Source organism: Coregonus clupeaformis, chromosome 26 (genome assembly GCF_020615455.1).
Source record: "Coregonus clupeaformis isolate EN_2021a chromosome 26, ASM2061545v1, whole genome shotgun sequence".
Lineage (NCBI taxonomy): Eukaryota > Metazoa > Chordata > Actinopteri > Salmoniformes > Salmonidae > Coregonus > Coregonus clupeaformis.
Window position 1 is genome coordinate 29,408,868 of NC_059217.1, and position 20,091 is coordinate 29,428,958.

General features: G+C 45.1%; 1 protein-coding gene across 3 annotated transcripts in view; it reads right to left on the minus strand.

The window, feature by feature from the left end:
• Positions 1-20,091, minus strand: part of LOC121540609 (DENN domain-containing protein 2A-like) — a 67,649-nt gene that overhangs the window by 24,504 nt on the left and 23,054 nt on the right. For 2 of the 3 annotated variants that reach the window (XR_005995519.2, XM_041849612.2), the window contains exons 2-8: positions 9,459-9,545; positions 5,760-6,788; positions 3,554-3,681; positions 1,687-1,805; positions 1,215-1,412; positions 661-754; positions 225-275 (exon numbers count right to left, since the gene is read on the minus strand). Coding sequence is in view for 1 of the 3 variants with exons in the window: in XM_041849612.2 (XP_041705546.1) it covers positions 225-275; positions 661-754; positions 1,215-1,412; positions 1,687-1,805; positions 3,554-3,681; positions 5,760-6,788; positions 9,459-9,544 (1,705 nt within the window). In the remaining 2 variants the exon portion in view is untranslated. The remainder of the gene's footprint in view (positions 1-224; positions 276-660; positions 755-1,214; positions 1,413-1,686; positions 1,806-3,553; positions 3,682-5,759; positions 6,789-9,458; positions 9,546-20,091) is intronic. The other variant, XR_006657475.1, reaches the window with a different exon arrangement.

Here is a 20,091-nt window from a genome sequence, read left to right on the forward strand (position 1 = left end):
TAACCCCAAACCCCTAACCCTAACCCTAACCCTAAACCTAACCCCTAACCCTAAACCTAACCCCTAAGCCTAAAATAGTAACTTTCTTTGTGGGGACTGGTGAAATGTCCCACTTGTCTGAATGTTCCTTGTTTTACTATCCTTGTGAGGACTTCTGTTCCCCACAAGGTTAGTCAAACCAAAAAAAAAACACACACACACACAGATATTTGAGATCTCCTCACCTTTCAATTTCTCCTCTGTGTCACTCTCCGACTCACTGTTCTCATCTGTCACTGCATCAAAGAGAAGAAAGAGTGAGAATACAAACGCACAGTAAACAATGTGAACGAGAACATTTGAGGCAGTTAGGAAAGTTTCCACACACAGCATAGTACTCATACGCAATACACTCATTCCACATTTGTGTTTGATAAAGCAACACAACAATGAAGAATGGGTCAAACACAACTGACCCCCAAATGTACATGTGCCTGTAAAGCCAAGTGGACACATAAGAGTTTTGTTCCTTTTATGGAGATATGAGGCAGGCCTGTCCAAACTGTGTAGTGATGGCTGCAGTGAAATGAGTGCCTAGGGGGTAGGAGTAAAGGGTGAGGGGGGGCTCTTGTTAGCTTGAGGCCCCCATTGATGTTCCTGGCAGGTATCCCCCAGCCTCACCTCTCCCTGAGTTGGACTCAGTAGACTGAGACACCCTCTTCATGCGTTTCTTCCCTCTCCTTGCTTCAAAGATGCCGTTGATTTTCAGCACCATCTTTATTGAGGAGAAGCAGCACAACAACAGAGTCAGCAATCTTAACTTCCCAGAACCACCCATTCACTACATAATTAACCTTGGTCTGGGTGCCAGGCTAGTTCTGCTTTATTAGCCAACTCATATGTCATTACCATGCCAAAAAAGGCAATTACGGCGGTATTGTTGGCAGAGGCATTAACAGACTGGCAGCCAGACTGGCAGGAACCACATAATGCTATTCAGAGCTTTTTGGGAGATATTCTGTCTAGAGGAAATACATTATCAAAAGAAATATTCTTAACCATCTGTCTCCTGTCTAACCACATCATTTTAACTGTCTCTGTCCTGTCTAAGGTATCCCCAGACAACTGCATGAGAGGACCAGACAGGCCATCTTTTGCACTAGACTGAGACATACTGCCTGTAAATCACTGAGAATGGGGGGACGTTTCAGGAGCCTAGTATCCCCCTCCTTTACCCTGGGGATCTTCCTGCGCCTGCGGTTGTAGGGGTCTCCTGAGAGGCTGGGGGTGTCATCAGGGCTACTGGGGGTGGAGGGGGGGCTGATGCGGGAGGGTGAGGAAATGCCGGTGTCCCGGTTGGTCTTGCGCGGGTCCAGGAGCTTGAAGCTGTGACGTTCTGAGTTCTGCCTGAAGAAAACTGGCTTTGAGGAGAGCTGGTGGGAGATAGAGGAGGAAGAGCAGGAGAAGGAAGAGGAGGAGGAGGAGGAGGAGGAGGGGAGAGGAGGGGGAGGAGGAGGGGGAGGAGGAGGGGGAGGAGATGTGTATCAATATGTGTGTTTGTCCACTTCTCCTGAAATTGTATAGTGGGCCTTTATTGCCTTTGAAGATTAGTTCCCAGTCTGATCACTGTACTGTAACCACATTCACTATACGCAGAATGCACATTACTAGCATGGAGAATTCATTCTACTGTAATGATTTATGTACCTTGGTTGGTGTGTCGGGTACTGGGCACGAGGGGGAGGACATGGGTAAAGAGCACTTGTTTCCAAGGCAACTTCCCTCCAACTCTATATCTTCGTAAGGGTTCTCCTTCGACGGAGGGTCTGCAGAGGAAACAGAACAGAAAACATCCACATAAACACACAGCAACTGTCACCTCCATTCTACACTCAGCGACACACTGTGATCCTACCGAACCACGGTTCTAATGTCCAGCGTTATTCATTTGACGGCAATCTTCTCAAATGACTGCTCTAATTCATTGACGGTATGTTTGGTTGTTTCCAATCCATATTTTTTGCTCCAGATGTGCGTATTTACAGACCTGCCAGCAGCAGTGCTTGCTTGCAACCAAGCTCATATTTTACCAAGATAAACTGCATCAGTGTGCGACTGACGCTACCAGTAACCATGGCTGTGTGTGCAGATAAGAGAGACAGGGACAGAGAGGCCCATTTTCCAGAGCCGGGGCTCATCTCTTCTCCCCTGTCGATCCATTCACCAGATGGACCTGTTGGAGGGGGATGTCAGACAGGGACCGGGACAGCCAGTTCCTCTCCTCTCTCCTCTCCTCCTCCTCCTCCTCCTCCTCCCCTCCCATCCTCTCCTCTCCTCCTCTTCCTCTCCTCTCCTCTCCTCAGAAAAACAAGGAATCAGCTAGATCAATGGCTGTTTCAAGTGATTAATATCACTGACTGACTATACTACTCGAAGTCAGTGCTACTGAGATTTTGCTTAGTAAGAGTTGTTGCTCTCTCTATCTGAAACAGCAGACTGGAGTTGTGTAGAGTTGTTAGGAGTATGTATGGTGTAGACTGTACAGCCCTATGAGAAGACACTCAGACGTAGCCCAGTTATTGTAATGCACTGTCCTGCCTTTGTCTCTCTCTCTCTCTCTCTCTGTAGCTCCAGCTCTAGCTCTTTCTCCCATTGGCACTTCTGAGTTACTTTACCGATGGGGGCTAGGGGTTCGGTGGACCATGTCTGAGAATTCACTCTAAGTACTACACTCTGACACTGTAAGAAACGACAGACTAAGTATAGGCATCATCTAAATTCTATTAAAAACACAATTTGATTGTTATGGTTAATCTCTACAGCATTGACCTGATTATACCCTACATGTAACAAGTAATCCTCATAACACAACAATTTGAGTGATGAAAACCATAGACACATGGATCATGTTGCCAAAAATGCTCCGGGGGACTAAGCCACTCAAATATGCCCCTCACAGCAGCCTCAGAGACAATCACACCGCATACCAACTAAACTAAGACCTCACAAAACGCTACCATTACACCGACATGGAACAGGCAGAAGGTTAGTATAACAGAGAAAACAATAACGCAGGAACGTAGGTAAGAGCACCACCTGTCATTACTAAAAACAATGCCTCTTCTAAATTAAAAAGCTACAGAAACACAAAAAGAAGATGCACAAAAGAAAACATAACCTTAGTTACAGCTGGGTCGTGTTCAGTAGGTAGAAAACGTTTTGATACAGAGTGAAATGGGGAGGTACTACCTAAACTTGTCCAATAAGAACACATCTTTTTGTTTTTCACTGCAAAGCATTTTGCTACGGTGTACCCTACTGAACATGACCCTGAACTCTGTGGCAGTGAGTTCTCTCTGAACTCTTTGAGCAGAGGGGCACATGGCCCAAGTCAACCCTTACAGAGGGCTTCCACCGTTCTACAGTGTTAGGAACAGGAAGGAATATCAGCATCTGTGGTCCATGCAGGAATGAAACCCACAACTATGGTGATGCAAACCATCCAACAACTCCAACCAACTGAGCCATCAAGCCCATGTTATACAAACATATATTTAAGACCAGGATGCGTTACCTAGGATATCCTCGTAGACGTTCTCCTCTGATAAAGTGCGTGTGAGGCCCAGTCGGGACTGAGCGTACCAGTCCACCCTGCTGCTCTCTGATGACGTCTGCAGCAGATCCTCAAACTCATAGGACTTCCTGTAGGAGAGACACACACACAGAGATCAACCAGGTGGGAGATATATAATTGTGGAAGTGGTGAGTTATTATCTCTGGTCCTCTGTAACTCAGTTGGTAGAGCATGCTGCTTGTAACGCCAGGGTAGTGGGTTTGATTCCCGGGACCACCCATATGTAAAACGTGTGCATGCATGACTGTAGGTCGCTTTGGATAAAAGCATCTGCTAAATGGCATATATTATTATTATTCATATATTACTATAAGGGTCACAAATAATGCAGGTTGACGTTTATTATCATGAATGTTGTCCTGGAGGCAGAACTGAGCGATTTCCCCTTGGATAGGCCAGCTGCAGAGTCAAAATTTACTATGTTATAGAAAAATAAGCTTTTTGGTCTTAAAAGGTTAGGGTTAGCAGTGTCGTTAAGGTTAGGCCTCCAGAACAAGATGCATGACAAAAAATGCTAACCTGCACAAATAATCTGGCTCAACTGTATTGGCTGGTGGTGAAAAGATAAACTGTTTGCATATTCTCTCTCTACTTCTGGGACCTTGGTAAGAGCTGAGAAATACATCTATTTCTGTCTCAAACAACTACCCATCTATGTAGACCTCCAAATTGCAAAGGTGTGTGCGAGCGCAAGCGTGTTTGTGTGTATGTGTGTGTGTGTGTGGTGTGTGCCTGCATGCATGCGTATGTTGTGTGTAACAGACAGACAGACAGACAGACAGACAGACAGACAGACAGACAGACAGACAGACAGACAGACAGACAGACAGACAGACAGACAGACAGACAGACTGATGCTCCTCTTGGCCATCTCTGAATGGCCATCTCTGTGTGTTCTCCAGAGCTGCCTAACAGTCTGGCCCAGTGGGAAAACAGACAGCATCTCTTCCAATAGCCCAGCTATTGTCCTGTAAAACTCCTAGAGAAAGACTAAGGTTGCACCCAAAATGGCACCCTATTCCCTGTATAGTGCAGTACTTTTGACCAGAGTCCCAAATAGGCTCTGGTCAAAAGTATTGCACTATTTAGGGTGCCATTTTGGGCGCACTTTGACTGAGGCTGACTTCACAAAGGTTTTGGAAAATACAGACCTCAGCAGTGTGAAGCCTCCACATATGGTATGGAATGTTACACAGCCAGACTTAGGCTAACAAGAATGCAGTCTACTGAAAAAATCAACAATTGAAACATTTTAATCCACATTTGTACTTTCGTTGGATACTTGAAAACATGTATTGTGTTTTTAGAAGCCTTTTGTTTGTGCAGGTTGAGTTTATTGGGATGAATGATTTCCACTAGATAGGCCAGCTGCAAAGTCAGAATTGGCTATGTATTACCAAATTCATGAAAACAAAAATTAGCTTTTTGGCTTGGATTTTACATATAGGGTTAGGATTAAGGTCAGCAGTGTGGTTAGGGTTAGGTTGAGGTTAGGGTTAGGTTTAAAATCAGATTTTATGACTTTGTGTCTGTGCCAGCTAGTGGCTACCTTTCAGAGCTGCCTCCAAAACATGAGTCATCCCAATAAATGCCAACATGCGCCTTTTGCGTCTCTTGAAGGTCAGTTTAAGAACACTTCATGGCTAGCTGCTTATAGGTGAAAATGGAAGGTACTCTAATGTAATGCTATGATAGGGCCATAGAATTACTCAAACATAAGCTGTTGATATTCCAAGGGCCACTCGACCACAGACACACAATGTAACATGTTATTGTTTCCTGCCAGGAGTCTCTTGGCATGGTTCATTGGTCCATGTGTACATTCCACAGCTCCAACCAATGACCTCATCCTCTAGAATGCTGTGATGAGTAGAATGAGGATGACATCATCACCCCCTCCTCTGATTCAGTGCAGATGTGCAGAATGAGAAGCTAAACTGGATGACTGGATAAAGTATGTGGGGTTGGGGTAAAACATGTATGGGGAAAGATGTCACTAAGAACTTTTACTTAAAATGCTGTACGGATAGAAAGTACTGTACTTCCAACCTTTGGCTGGGTAGCAATGAATTAATCTGTATATGAATCTGAGGGTGCTGTATTTCCTCCCATCTCTGTCTCATTTCATCGCTGTCTGGTCTCTTACCTGTTGCTGCTGTCTCTGGTTCTGTCTGCCCAGGGTCTCCTGCAGACTCCTGGCGGGGGGCAGGTGGGTAGGGGAGGCGGGGGGATGGAGGGCAGAGGGGGCAGGTTACGTCTCCCCTTGCCAAGGCCCAGGCCTGAGGCAGGGGTGTTGGGTGGGGTGTGGTGCTGGAAGGTGCGCTGGGGTTTGGGTAAGGGGTTGATGGAGGGACTGGCAGCACCAGGCTCAGTGTACACGTTCTCAGGGTCACCTGACCTCCGCCGCCGCGTTGAACCCACAACTTCCAGCGTCCCAAATATGGGCTCGTTCCCCCTCCTCTCAGCCTCCTCCTGCTCCTCCTGGGAAGGGGGGCAGAAATAGTTCCCAGGCAACACCAATGAGGGCTTGGTGGAACCCTCTTTCATGGCCTGCTCCAGTTTCTTAATGTGAGTCAAAACAGACTTCTTGTCCTTGGCTGTCTCAGTGGATTTACTACTGCCTCTGAGGGGTCCTCTATCCAGTATCACCTCTCTGTCCCTGGTAGTGGGGCCCTCAGGAGACTTAGGCCGTAAATCCCCCAGCTTTCCTGAGTTCTCCTTCCCAGAGTCCTGCCTCTCCCAGCTGGCCAACCACTTACTGTCGGACCTGTGGACCTCTGAGGTATTGGTGGTCTCCTTCTTTCTCACAGTCTCTGGTTCCTTCTGCGCTGTGTTCAGCGGGCATGGTCCACTTCCAACCACAGGGGAGGTAGGGAGGGTCTCCTTCTTTCCCTCCCATTGCGAGATCTTGTCCCGGATGCTGGCGCTGGTCTTCAGACCCGCCGGGGTCTTGTTGAGTTTACTGCAGCCGCCCAGTCCATTCTCCATGGTGGTGCGGGGGTCCGAAGTGGCTCTCTTGTGAGCGAGCATGGTGTCAATGGTGCCTGGCTCGTCCAGAGGGGAGACCAGGGAGGAGAGGGGCCGCTTGGAGGTGTCCCTGTCCCCGCACACCACGTCTGGCCGCTGGGGGACCACAGACGGAGCCTCCTCGACCTTCAAGCCACAGCACTGGAGCCTGCACACACACATGCATATAATCACACACACACACACGCGCACACACACATAGATCATAGATTAGAGAAGGCAGAGCCAAACCCTTCCTGGACAAAACAACAGTGAGCTATTTATCATATGAGCAGAAATATAATTACTGAGCACGGTTAAATGCACACAATAATACGATGATAGTCAGATTAATATAATAGTCTGTTTAAAACGTTTACATGCTTTGCAAAAACGATTTCCCTAATAATCATATTTACAACCTGATGGGACTTTTGATAATTGTAGAAAATCGGCTATCAAAATAAACGTTCAACCACAGTGACCATGATATTTTAGCTTAGCCTACAGTATGTGATTCTGAGGTCAGACATATAAAGTTTGTATGAAAACTATTTCTAAAATGCAAACTTTCAGTTTTTCCGAACTCACTTCCCTCGCGAATAAGAGGGAGGCTTGCGCTACCGGTGCTGGCACATGTGCAGATCAAATACACTGCTGGAACACCAATTATGCTGTTTATATGTCCTAATCATTGGAAAGATTGCTCAGAAAATCAGGTGTTTTAACCGCGTATGCTCACTTCCATTTTGACCTCATGCCGATTAAGATAAGCAGAGTAAGGTGTTTACATGACTATTTCCATACTCTGCCTACTGCCATAATCAGTTTAATATCAAATTATTAATGTGTATGTAAACATACTCACTGACAGCTTTCAGAAGGACATCAATTTGAGTACACAAAGCACTGTAATCATTGACAGCTCATAATTCTGGATATCCACATAATATCTCTGTCATAACTGTCTAGCCACATCAGATACAAAACAACTGCCACTTGATTTTATGGAGTAAATGAGAAGGAATTCTCATAAAACAACAACCCCCAGTATAACTCAATTTGTGTCTCTGTCTCTGTCTAAGAACGGTAATTTCTGCATGATGACTGGGTCGTGACAGTTTGAACTCAAGGTTTTAGGTTAAAGTTTACAAGCAGCACAGCTATTTCTGGGGAGATGAAAGTGTACACAGCAAAGGGAGAGGCTGGGGTAGAGGCATGCATCTTGTCTAAACTAAAGCTGACCCAGTAACTGACTCCATCTTGGATCAAGGCCAGTTCAAATGATTTGGCTTTAAAACAAACAGAGGAAACGTGGCCTCTGACTGCAACTTCTGATGACATTGCTTTATTGTATATACGAAAATGAAATGGCATGCAATCTTGAGGGAAACTTAAAGGAAACGGACTGTTCAATCGAGTACAAGCTTAACTGAATGAACAACAAAGATGGAATGCAATATGGAATTTTATTAAATCGTTTGGGGAATGGCCTTGTCTCCGAGGGAAGATCCTCAGAGCCAGATGATGTGACGGCAGGTGACCCCCACTCATTCCCACTATACCTATAGAATAGGAAACCAAGTGAATTATGTTCTGCTTACTGGATGAAGTTAAACAAGCATTCAGACCAGCCTTCCTGATTAAACTTTAGTAAACTACATTACAATTTCCCTTCAACTCCCTTAGACGATTTTACATTTGAAAGACAAATGGTGTCGAAATATTACGAAATTACAATTATGGGCGGCAACAGGGAAGAGTGACAGATTTTTTGAGGGGCAGATTCTCATGGTTTTATTAGAAGTTTACTTTCTCTGCCTTCAGTTGAGGCTGTAGTTTTTATGAAGCATGGAGCAGCAGAGGGGGGAACTAAGACAATCTGCAATGTCACGCCCTGGCTCTGGGACTCTGTTATGTTGAGCCAGGGTGTGTTGTTTCTTTGTGTTTTGTGTGGTAAGGTGATATTCTAGTGCTTGTGTTTCTATGTTGTCCGGGGTGGTTCTCAATCAGAGGCAACGTGAATCAGCTGTTGCTTGTTGTCTCTGATTGGGAACCATACTTAGGCAGCCGTTTGGGCATTGTCATGTGTGGGATCTTGTTCCGTATGGTTTGTGTTGTAACCAAGGACTTCACGTTTCGTATCGTTTGTTGTTTTGTTCGTGTGGTGTTCTCTAAATAATAAAGTATGTTCACATTCCACGCTGCGCATTGGTCCACTTCCTCCGACGATCGTGACATGCAAAGCCAAGAAAAAGAGAAAGAGAGTGGAGGGGAGGAAAGGATGGGGGGTTGGAAGAGCAACATACAGAGGGAGGGAGGCTGGGAGGAAGAGGGGATCAATAGTGTTATCTTCTTCTTGGCATGGGAATGGCCAATTTAATCAAAAGAGGGAACTATGGGAAGACTTCCTCTCACCCACAGACAAGGAGGGGTGGGGAGGGGGACGGTGGAGGCGGAAGGTGGGTACAACAACCATCACTGACCAGCAGCGCAACAGAGGACGAGGAGACAGAGGAGGAGACAGGGGGAACAGGTTCAACTGGGTGAAGAGGAGTTGAATGAGGGGGGAAAATAGATCTCTGTTGAATGGACTTTTTCCAATGTTCTGGTATTTCTTTAAGCTGTGCCATCTATGGTTTAGGGCTTCACTAGCACTAGTGACAGCAGGGTGACCAGTAACAGTATCCAGCTGCCAGGTGGAAACCTCTGCTGCCCTTCCATTGTTGGAACACCACATGGGACAGTCTGCCCGGCACTGTTGCCCTCAGACAGTTTCTAAGGGGTTCCATGGAGTGGACTGTAAAATGTATACAGGTAGTAGTAATGTAATACATACCCGTTGACTGATTGGTAGATACAGTTGTCAGTGTTGGTACAGAGCAGCAGGGCCCTCCCACCAGTCATGGTGCTAGCAGCTGGCATCCTGGATGGACAGAGAGAGAGAGAGAGAGAGAGAGAGAGAGAGAGAGAGAGAGAGAGAGAGAGAGAGAGAGAGAGAGAGAGAGATATACAGACAGACCGACACAGTCCAGTTAGCAGAGTTGGACTGCTAGTTAAGGATCATATCACCTCCACCTTATCCGACACCCTAGACCCACTACAATTTGGAAATAGAAATACCTATGTAAGAATGCTGTTCATCGACTACAGCTCAGCCTTCATCACCATAGTGCCCTCCAAGCTCATCACTAAGCTCGGGACCCTGGGTCTGAACCCCGCCCTGTGCAACTGGGTCCTGGACTTCCTGACGGGCTGATTCCAGGTGGTGAAGGTAGGCAACAACACCTCCACCACGCTGATCCTCAACACGGGGGCCCCACAGGGGTGCTCGCTCAGCACCCTCCTGTACTCCCTGTTCATCCATGTTTGGCCACGCAAGTCTCCAACTCAATCATCAACTTTGCTGACGACACAACAGTGGTAGGCCTGATTACCAACAACATCCCAGGAAAATAACCTCTCCCTCAATGTCAACAAAATGAAGGAGCTGATCGTGGACTACAGGAGACAGCAGAGAGAAGACACCCCCATCCATATCGATGGGGCCGCAGTGGAGAGGATCAAAAGCTTCAAGTTCCTCGGCGTGCACATCACTGACAACCTGAAATGGTCCATCCAAACAGACAGTGTGGTGAAGAAGGCGCAACAGCGGGCTGTATCACCGCCTGGTACGGCAATTGCGCCATCCACAACCGCAGAACTCTCCAGAGGGTGGTGCAGTCAGCCCAAAGCGTCACCAGGGGGCACATTGCCAGCCCTCCAGGTCATCATCAGTACCCAGTGTCACAGGAAGGCCAAGAATATCATCGAATTTCCCCTATACCCATCATGAGTTTGCTACAACCTAGCTTATGAATGAAAGCTTACAACGTAGCTGCACACAGGTCGAGAGACAAATTTGATGTGACAGACAGTGACACATGGACAGACAGTGATACTCAATACGGCCTTGCACACTCTTGCCTGCATCTAGATGATATTGGGTGTAATCATTAGCCCAACAATTGCAAACGAGAGTTTCTATTGGACAAATTCAGGTATGTTTATCCCCGTTTTGTTCCCGTTTGCTTGTGTTTAAGAAACATTTTTCAACAGAATCGGCGGAATGAATACACCCCTGATCACCTGTAACCACAGTTCACAGTTTCATAGCAGCCATGTTGTATTCCTTCTCGCATCTACATTATGCACTCTCCTCCTTTCACCTCTTCCCTTGCCGATTTTTGGAGAAACCGCATGCGAAAAGGAAGGTTGTGACACTGGACGTTGATAGGGGGCGAGCCGGTTAAATGGCATCCCTTGAGAAGGCAAGAACAAGATGTATGTGAGGAGAAGTGCAGTATTATCATAAGGACACTAAGGACACGTATACTTGTAATACGGAGGAGGAATGGAGGGAAAAAGAGAGGCAGAGGGGGTCTAAGAGAGAGAGGGAGGAAGAGGGTGAGCGGAGATGGTTTGTTAAAGAAGAATGGTAGAAAGTGTAAACAGAGTGAGCTGAAGAAAGGAGGAGAAATGGACGTGAATGAGGGCGAAGTATCGGAGGTGGTAGGTGTGGTGAAGTTCTCGGAGCCCGAGGCTTGCACCGAGGGTCAGGATAAAGATGAGTCTGTGACAGTAGGAGTGAAGTTTTTGGAAAAAGTGGACCCTTGCCTTTTGGCTGATCCATTTGTGGTTTCTGGGTGGGTGAAAACAGAGTTGGGTGCTGTGGAATCGGTGAGGGTAACCAGAAGTGGTCTTGTGATAATTGTTTGTGTTTCTGCTGGTCAGAGGGAGCAGGTGCTCCGCATTAAACGAATGGGGGCAAGAGATGTGAATAGTTTTTCCCTCAAGAAAAGGGTGCCATTGAAAGGAGTGATTACTGTGGTAGCAGTAAATGTAAAAGTTGACCAACTGAAGGGGAACTCCCGAGTGGCGCAGTGCTAGCTGTGCCACTAGAGATCCTGGTTCGAATCCAGGCTCTGTCATAGCCGACCGTGACCGGGAGACCCATGGGGCGGCGCACAATTCGTCCAGGGTAGGGGAGGGAATGGCCGGCAGGGATGTAGTTCAGTTGGTAGAGCATGGCGTTTGCGGCGCCAGGGTTGTGGGTTCGTTTCCCACGGGGGGCCAGTATAAAAAATTAATAATAAAAAAACATGTAATGTATGCACTCACTAACTGTAAGTCGCTCTGGATAAGAGTGTCTGCTAAATGACTAAAAAAAAAAGGGGGGGGAAGATTCCCAGTGTTTGTGATGCTTGTTGTTTGGTGCGACGCAGACAGGGTGGCATGAGTGGTGAAACAGAAGAGTCATTGTCTGTTCTTTTGATGTTGAGTCTTTGCCCAACAAAGTGATGTTAGGATAAGCTTTTGTGCCGAATACATTACATTGTTACAGGTGTCAAGCTTATGGGCATGTGGCAGCAGTGTGGAGGAGGGAGGTTCCTAGGTGTTAGAAGTGTGCAGAAGGGCATGAGACAAAGGAATGTGTAGCATTGGGGAAAGTAGTGGTACAGAGGCTTGTGAAAGTATTCATCCCCCTTGGCATTTTTCCTATTTTGTTGCCTTACAACCTGGAATTAAAATGGATTTTTTGAGGGTTTGTATCATTTGATTTACACAACATGCCTACCACTTTGAAGATGCAAAATATGTTTTATTGTGAAACAAACAAGAAATAAGACAAAAAAATAACAGAAAACTTGACCCCCCCAAAGTCAATACTTTGTAGAGTCACCTTTTGCAGCAATTACAGATGCAAGTCTCTTGGGGGTATGTCTCTATAAGCTTGGCACATCTAGCCACTGGGATTTTTGCCCATTCTTCAAGGCAAAACTGCTCCAGCTCTTTGAAGTTGGATGGGTTCCGCTGGTGTACAGCAATCTTTAAGTCATACCACAGATTCTCAATTGGATTAAGGTCTGTGCTTTGACTAGGCCATTCCAATACATGTAAATGTTTCCCCTTTAACCACTCAAGTGTTGCTTTAGCAGTATCCTTAGGGTCATTGTCCTGCTGGAAGGTGAACCTACGTCCCAGTCTCAAATCTCTGGAAGACTGAAATAGGTTTCCCTCAAGAATTTCCTTGTATTTAGTGCCATCCATCATTCCTTCAATTCTGACCAGTTTCCCAGTCCCTGCCGATGAAAAACATCCCCACAGCATGATGCTGCCACCACCATGCTTCACTGTGGGGATGGTGTTCCCGGGGTGATGAGAGGTGTTGGGTTTGCGCCAGACATAGCGTTTTTTATAACCCAACCCTGATCTGTACTTCTCCACAACTTTGTCCCTGACCTGTTTGACGAGCTCCTTGGTCTTCATGGTGCTGCTTGTTTGGTGGTGCCCCTGGCTTAGTGGTGTTAAAGACTCTGGGGCCTTTCAGAACAGGTGTATATATACCGAGATCATGTGACACTTAGATTGCTTACATGTGGACTTTATTTAACTATAATAACTGTAATTGGTTGCACCAGATCTTATTTAGGGGCTTCATAGCAAAGGGCGTGAATACATATGCACGCACCACTTTTCCGTTATTAATTTTTTTGAATTTTTTGAAACAAGTTATTTTTTGAATTTCACTTCACCAATTTGGACTATTTTGTGTATGTCCATTACATGAAATCCAAATAAAAATAAATTTAAATTACAGGTTGTAATGCATTTTTGGGTGTGCTTTGACATCAGAAGAGTTACAGGGTGTGTTAAGTGGTGGTGTCCCATCCTTTCAGGTTGTTGGCCTGAGGTAGGACTAAATATATTTAAATAGTGTAGGGTGGTGTTATTATTATTATTACTATTATTATTTTGTGAGTGTAGTGTTAGATGGTAGAGTATTTGTTTATTTATTTATATTCTCAAGCTAAGTATAAGGGAATTGTACTCCAGTCTAGTAGGTGGAGGTTTATTGGATGCCAACCGCCGTTAAACCTCATCGAAGAAGAGGAAGAAGAAAAAGACACCTCTTCCCTTCGCTTGTGGACTTCAATGCACAACACATCAGCTGTACAGTATGTGACCAGGCGAAAAAACCTTTCCAAGCCAAACCACTACACACAGCCTACATCGTTGTCACCATATTAGCTAAAGTAACGTCATAGTCAGCATAGCTAATAGAACTAACGCGTGAGTAAACCCGCTAAATCATGCAGTAACGATACACCTGCGGGCCCGGTGGCAATACATTAGTAAAACCAAAAGCTTACCTTGACTTAGTTGGAAGAGATCCAGTGTTGTGTTGGATAGTCATTGCCAGCTAGCTAACATAGCATCCCTCTGTTTGAGCAGGGTGTTTCAGTAGGCTAAACTAACTAGCTTCATTTGCTAGCGAAGTGAAACTGAAAGTGAAAAGAAATTATGAAATCTCTCTCTTGCTTCTTCTTCATTTAGGAATAAATTAATTTGTTCAAAACTGTTCAACTATTTTCTTTCTCTCTCTTTGAGTCAACTACTCACCACATTTTATGCAGTGCTAGCTAGCTGTAGTTTATGCTTTCAGTACTAGATTATTTCTCTGATCCTTTGATTGGGTGGACAACATGTCAGTTCATGCTGCAAGAGCTCTGATAGGTTGGAGGACGTCCTCCGGAAGTTGTAATAATTACTGTGTAAATCTATGTCAGGGGGTGAGAACCATGAGCCTCCTAGGTTTTGTATTGAAGTCAATGTACTCAGAGGAGGAATGAAGCTAGCTGTCCTCCGGCTACACCATGGTGCTACCCTACAGAGTGCTGTTGAGGCTACTGTAGACCTTTGCAAAATAGTGTGTTTTAATCAATTATTTGGTGACAGTTTATTTAGTATAGTTTTATCTAAAAATTATGACTTTTTTAATGTTTTACATTTTACATTTTTATGAAATTCACTGAGGAGGATGGTCCTTCCTTTCCTCCTCTGAGGAGCCTTCACTGGTTTACATACTGTTTTACCCACTTCATATTTACAATATATACTGTATTCTAGTCAAGGCTCAACCAGGTTAGGGCTGTTACGGTGACCGTTTTATCGCCACATCAGCGGTCACTAGTCATGACGGCAGTCAAATTAGGCTAATTAGGCTTCTCCAAGTTCTGATGCTGCTGATGGTCATTAGTAGCCTACCAAACTTGCTAACTGCCTGGTACTCAGCACTCTATTGTCCCTCGCATCACTCTGACATCAATGAAAATGTAATTAAAAATCGAATCAAACACTTCATGAGAGCCCATGAGCTCATGTTGCGCAACATTTCGATAGGCTAACATTTCTATGTGCATGAGAAAACAAAGTGATGGCCTCTATTAAAAAGAGGAGGATCCCATTAGCTTTCTATAGGCTAGGCCTACTATGTTTATTTCTCAACTTTCCTAATATTAAGCGCATTGCTTCTCTTTACAACAGGAGTATATCCTACCTGGCTGGCATGAAAATTAACCACGGAAAAGTGTCCTCCATTCGCTACTTAAGTGCATAGATTACATGCATTTTTTTCTCCTGCCCCTGTTTCGAGACCGGTTCATGATAATGGTCCATTCTAAATCAAAACAAACAAGATTAAATCAATCTGATGGGTGACAATATTAGCCTATTACATTTAACATTTTAGTCATTTAGCAGACACTCTTATCCAGAGCGACTTACAGTTAGTGAGTGCATACATTTTCATACTGCCCCCCCCCCCTGTGGGAATCGAACCCATAACCCTGGCGTTGCAAGCGCCATGCTCTACCAGCAGAGCTACACGGGGCCCATCACTTGTGAATTATATATTTGCACTTGTGAATGATTCCCAGCTTGTGTGCAGTAAGGCAAGAAACAGTGCATGCCTCATGTAGCCTAGCCCATAGGCCTACAGTGAGGAGAACAAGTATTTGATACACTGCCGATTTTGCAGGTTTTCCTACTTACAAAGCATGTAGAGGTCTGTAATTTTTATCATAGGTACACTTCAACTATGAGAGACGGAATCTAAAACAAAAATCCAGAAAATCACATTGTATGATTTTTAAGTAATTAATTTGCATTTTATTGCATGACATAAGTATTTGATCACCTACCAACCAGTAAGAGTTCCGGCTCTCACAGACCTGTTTGTTTTTCTTTAAGAAGCCCTCCTGTTCTCCACTCATTACCTGTATTAACTGCACCTATTTGAACTCGTTACCTGTATAAAAGACACCTGTCCACACACTCAATCAAACAGACTCCAACCTCTCCACAATGGCCAAGACCAGAGAGCTGTGTAAGGACATCAGGGATAAAATTGTAGACCTGCACAAGGCTGGGATGGGCTACAGGACAATAGGCAAGCAGCTTTGTGAGAAGGCAACAACTGTTGGCGCAATTATTAGAAAATGGAAGAAGTTCAAGATGACGGTCAATCACCCTCGGTCTGGGGCTCCATGCAAGATCTCACCTCGTGGGGCATCAATGATCATGAGGAAGGTGAGGGATCAGCCCAGAACTACACGGCAGGACCTGGTCAATGACCTGAAGAGAGCTGGGACCACAGTCTCAAAGAAAACCATTAGTAACACACTACGCCGTCATGGATTAAAATCCTGCAGCGCACGCAAGGTCCCCCTGCTCAAGCCAGCGCATGTCCAGGCCCGTCTGAAGTTTGCCAATGACCATCTGGATGATCCAGAGGAGGAATGGGACAAGGTCATGTGGTCTGATGAGACAAAAATAGAGCATTTTGGTCTAAACTCCACTCGCCGTGTTTGGAGGAAGAAGAAGGATAAGTACAACCCCAAGAACACCATTCCAACCGTGAAGCATGGAGGTGGAAACATCATTCTTTGGGGATGCTTTTCTGCAAAGGGTACAGGATGACTGCACCGTATTGAGGGGAGGATGGATGGGGCCATGTATCGCAAGATCTTGGCCAACAACCTCCTTCCCTCAGTAAGAGCATTGAAGATGGGTCGTGGCCGGGTCTTCCAGCATGACAACGACCCGAAACACACAGCCAGGGCAACTAAGGAGTGGCTCCGTAAGAAGCATCTCAAGGTCCTGGAGTGGCCTAGCGAGTCTCCAGACCTGAACCCAATAGAACATCTTTGGAGGGAGCTGAAAGTCCGTATTGCCCAGCGACAGCCCCGAAACCTGAAGGATCTGGAGAAGGTCTGTATGGAGGAATGGGCCAAAATCCCTGCTGCAGTGTGTGCAAACCTGGTCAAGACCTACAGGAAACGTATGATCTCTGTAATTGCAAACAAAGGTTTCTGTACCAAATATTAAGTTCTGCTTTTCTGATGTATCAAATACTTATGTCATGCAATAAAATGCAAATTAATTGCTTAAAAATCATACAATGTGATTTTCTGGATTTTTGACCTCTACATGCTTTGTAAGTAGGAAAACCTGCAAAATCGGCAGTGTATCAAATACTTGTTCTCCCCACTGTATATGTTTTGATAAGGTTTGTATCACAACTAATTCATCCGCTTTACAATGGTTGTAGAGCCTAACTGGTATACTTACGCAGCGCGTGAGTTTGAAGTTTGGGGCAGATAATTTTCACCCCAAAAATGCACCTTTATAATAAAAGCATTACATGCATAATCGCATTTGCGGTCACTTTTGAGAATAGTGTTTTCCCGCTAATTAATTGCATTTTAGAACATTCGCGCTTATAGGCTACTGCCGTGTGCGCATTGCTGCTTATAATGTGAGCTTCTATATATTTTTAAATAATAACTTTCAAATGTTGTACAATCCAGGTGTACAAAGCTCTTAGAGACTTACCCGTAGGGTTCTGGTCAAAATTTGTGCAATACATAGGGAACTACGAATAGGGTGCTATTTGGGACGCGGCCTAGACGAGCACTCAACAACCAGGCCCATAAACGCTGATCAAGCGACCTGGCTTGAGTTTTGCCCCAGGTCTCGGCCCCTGATTTGGCCCAGGTATTAACATGGCAGAGGACGAGTCTGGGCAAACGCCTGTTATCAGTTAGTGTTTCTAAATCTGCATTGCTTGCTGTTTGGGGTTTTAGGCTGGGTTTCTGTATAGCACTTTGTGACATCTGCTGATGTAAAAAGGGCTTTATAAATACATTTGATTGATTGATTGATTGATTGATTGATTACTCACATCAGACGGACAGACAGACAGAGACAGGCAGGCGGGCGGACAGACAGACAGCTGGACGGACAGACACACACGCATGTCACACACACACGTAGCTGGAAAAACAGCGTCCAGACCCAACAGATAGGGGAATGTGCGTGTGTGTGTGTGTGCGTGTGTGTGACCAGATGTGCTAGAGGGCTTCAAGGCAGCCATGGGCCGTTAAACATTTCCTGAGCACTGCCCACTCCAATAAACGCTCCCTCAACCACCAATAAATACGCATCAGCTAACCCTGCTGCCATCCCTCACCCCAACCCTCAGTATGCAGGGATTGCCTCCCCAGTCGGCTCAAATTCCACACATTTCTGTCCCCAAAACAGCTGAAGAAAACCTGCCACAATTTGGCTGAATTACATAAAAGTTGTTAACCAGCTGAATTATTCCTTGGCTGAGTCAACTGTGTAATTGGCCCAGTGGGTCTGTCCGGCGTTTTGAAACTGCACAGCTCAGGTTTTTTTTTTCACTTAAGTGTGTAATTATAACTTGACACTATGGAGAAATTATGCTTTTGGCTGATAAAATGCACTTGGTTACGGTAAGAGGTTAATCTGTATGTCTCTGTTTCAGTTTCTTTTTCTCTCTCTACTCCTCCCTCCCTCTCTCCTGCCTTTCTCCCACTCTGCTATCTGTTGGAGCAGTACTGGGCTAGCCCCCAGAGAGAGAGGAGGAGGTTTGTTTCAGCCCCTCGCCTGGGAGCTTGCAGGCCCAAATTATTTTCAGCTGTGAGCGAAGCGCCGGTCACATGTTTGAGGGGAAACATCAACATTTCCCCCCCCCCCTTCCCTCTCTTCTCTCTCTACCTCTTCTTTCTCTACTGAAACCAAACAGGAAAAAATTCAGAACAGAAATCCAGTGGAAGGGGGTGGGGGAGGGAACATAAGAAGAATGTATGTAGCCTCAGAAAAATGAAGTGTAGTTTTACATGGGTCAGCAAGAGGGGGGTGAGCATCACAGAGGAGGAGAACAGGGGGGAAGGAAAGGAGACAGCAAATGGAGGGAGAGAGGAAAGAGGGAAGGAAAGTGGATATTGTGAAGAATATTATGAGTATAACGTTACACTGTGACAAAACGTTGAGGGTTTCAGCTCTCATTCATTGTTTGGAGCCCCAGGGTGAGAACACAAACTGCTGTTCTATGAGTTCTGTGATGGAATGCTGATTGGCTCACTAAAACACAGTATTCCCTACAGTTGAACTTGTTCCATGGGCCCTGAGGAACACTTTATTGTTGAGTTGAATGTTGAGTGTAACTGACGTTGACCATTACAGGCTCCAAGTTTCTGAATGAGTCATCAAACCTGGCACTAGCAGGCAGCTCCATATGAAACCCCCCTTCACTCTGAACGTGACAGGCAGTGAATCCATACCTAGTAATGCTGTAAATCTGACAGTGTTGCCAGGCAGTTGTATTGGTGCCCGGCCTGTTACTGGAGTAACTAAATCCATTGGAGCGAGAGAGGGGAGAGAGAGCGAGAGAGAGCGAGAGAGTAAATACAACCCATATTTATGTTTATTTATTTTCCCATTTGTACTTTAACTATTTGCACATTGTTACAACACTGTATATATACATAATATGACATTTGAAATGTCTTTATTCTTTTGAAACTTCTGAGTGTAATGTTTACTGTTAATATTTATTGTTTATTTCACTTTTGTTTACTATCTACTTCACTTGCTTTGGCAATGTTAACACATGTTTCCCATGCCAATAAAGCCCTTAAATTGAAATTGAATTGAATTGAGAGAGAGAGAGCGAGAGAGAGAGAGAGAGAGAGAGAGATAGAGAGAGAGAGAGCGAGAGAGAGAGAGAGAGAGAGGGTCAGCAGCAGGGTATCAGGACCCATCAGTTGGATAACAAATCCAACAGGACAGCAGGAGATTCCTATCAGTGGATGGATGGTCACTGGGTGTCTGGCCGCAGCTACAGTTACATAAACAACACAGGAGTGAGCCTAGTAGGAAACTGCAGGGGGTTGGACTCACTGTAAGACAGGGAAGATGGTATGTGAAGGTTAATATAGGGACGTAAGGTCACAGGTAACATGCATTTAGTATGTACAGTTGAAGTCGGAAGTTTACATACACTTAGGTTGGAGTCATTAAAACTCGTTTTTCAACCACTCCACAAATTTCTAGTTAACAAACTATAGTTTTGGCAAATCGGTTAGGACATCTACTTTGTGCATGACACAAGTAATTTTTCCAAACAATTGTTTACAGACAGATTATTTCACTTATAATTCACTGTATCACAATTCCAGTGGGTCAGAAGTTTACATACACTAAGTTGACTGTGCCTTTAAACATCTTGGGAAATTCCAGGAAATGATGTCATGGCTTTAGAAGCTTCTGATAGGCTAACTGAC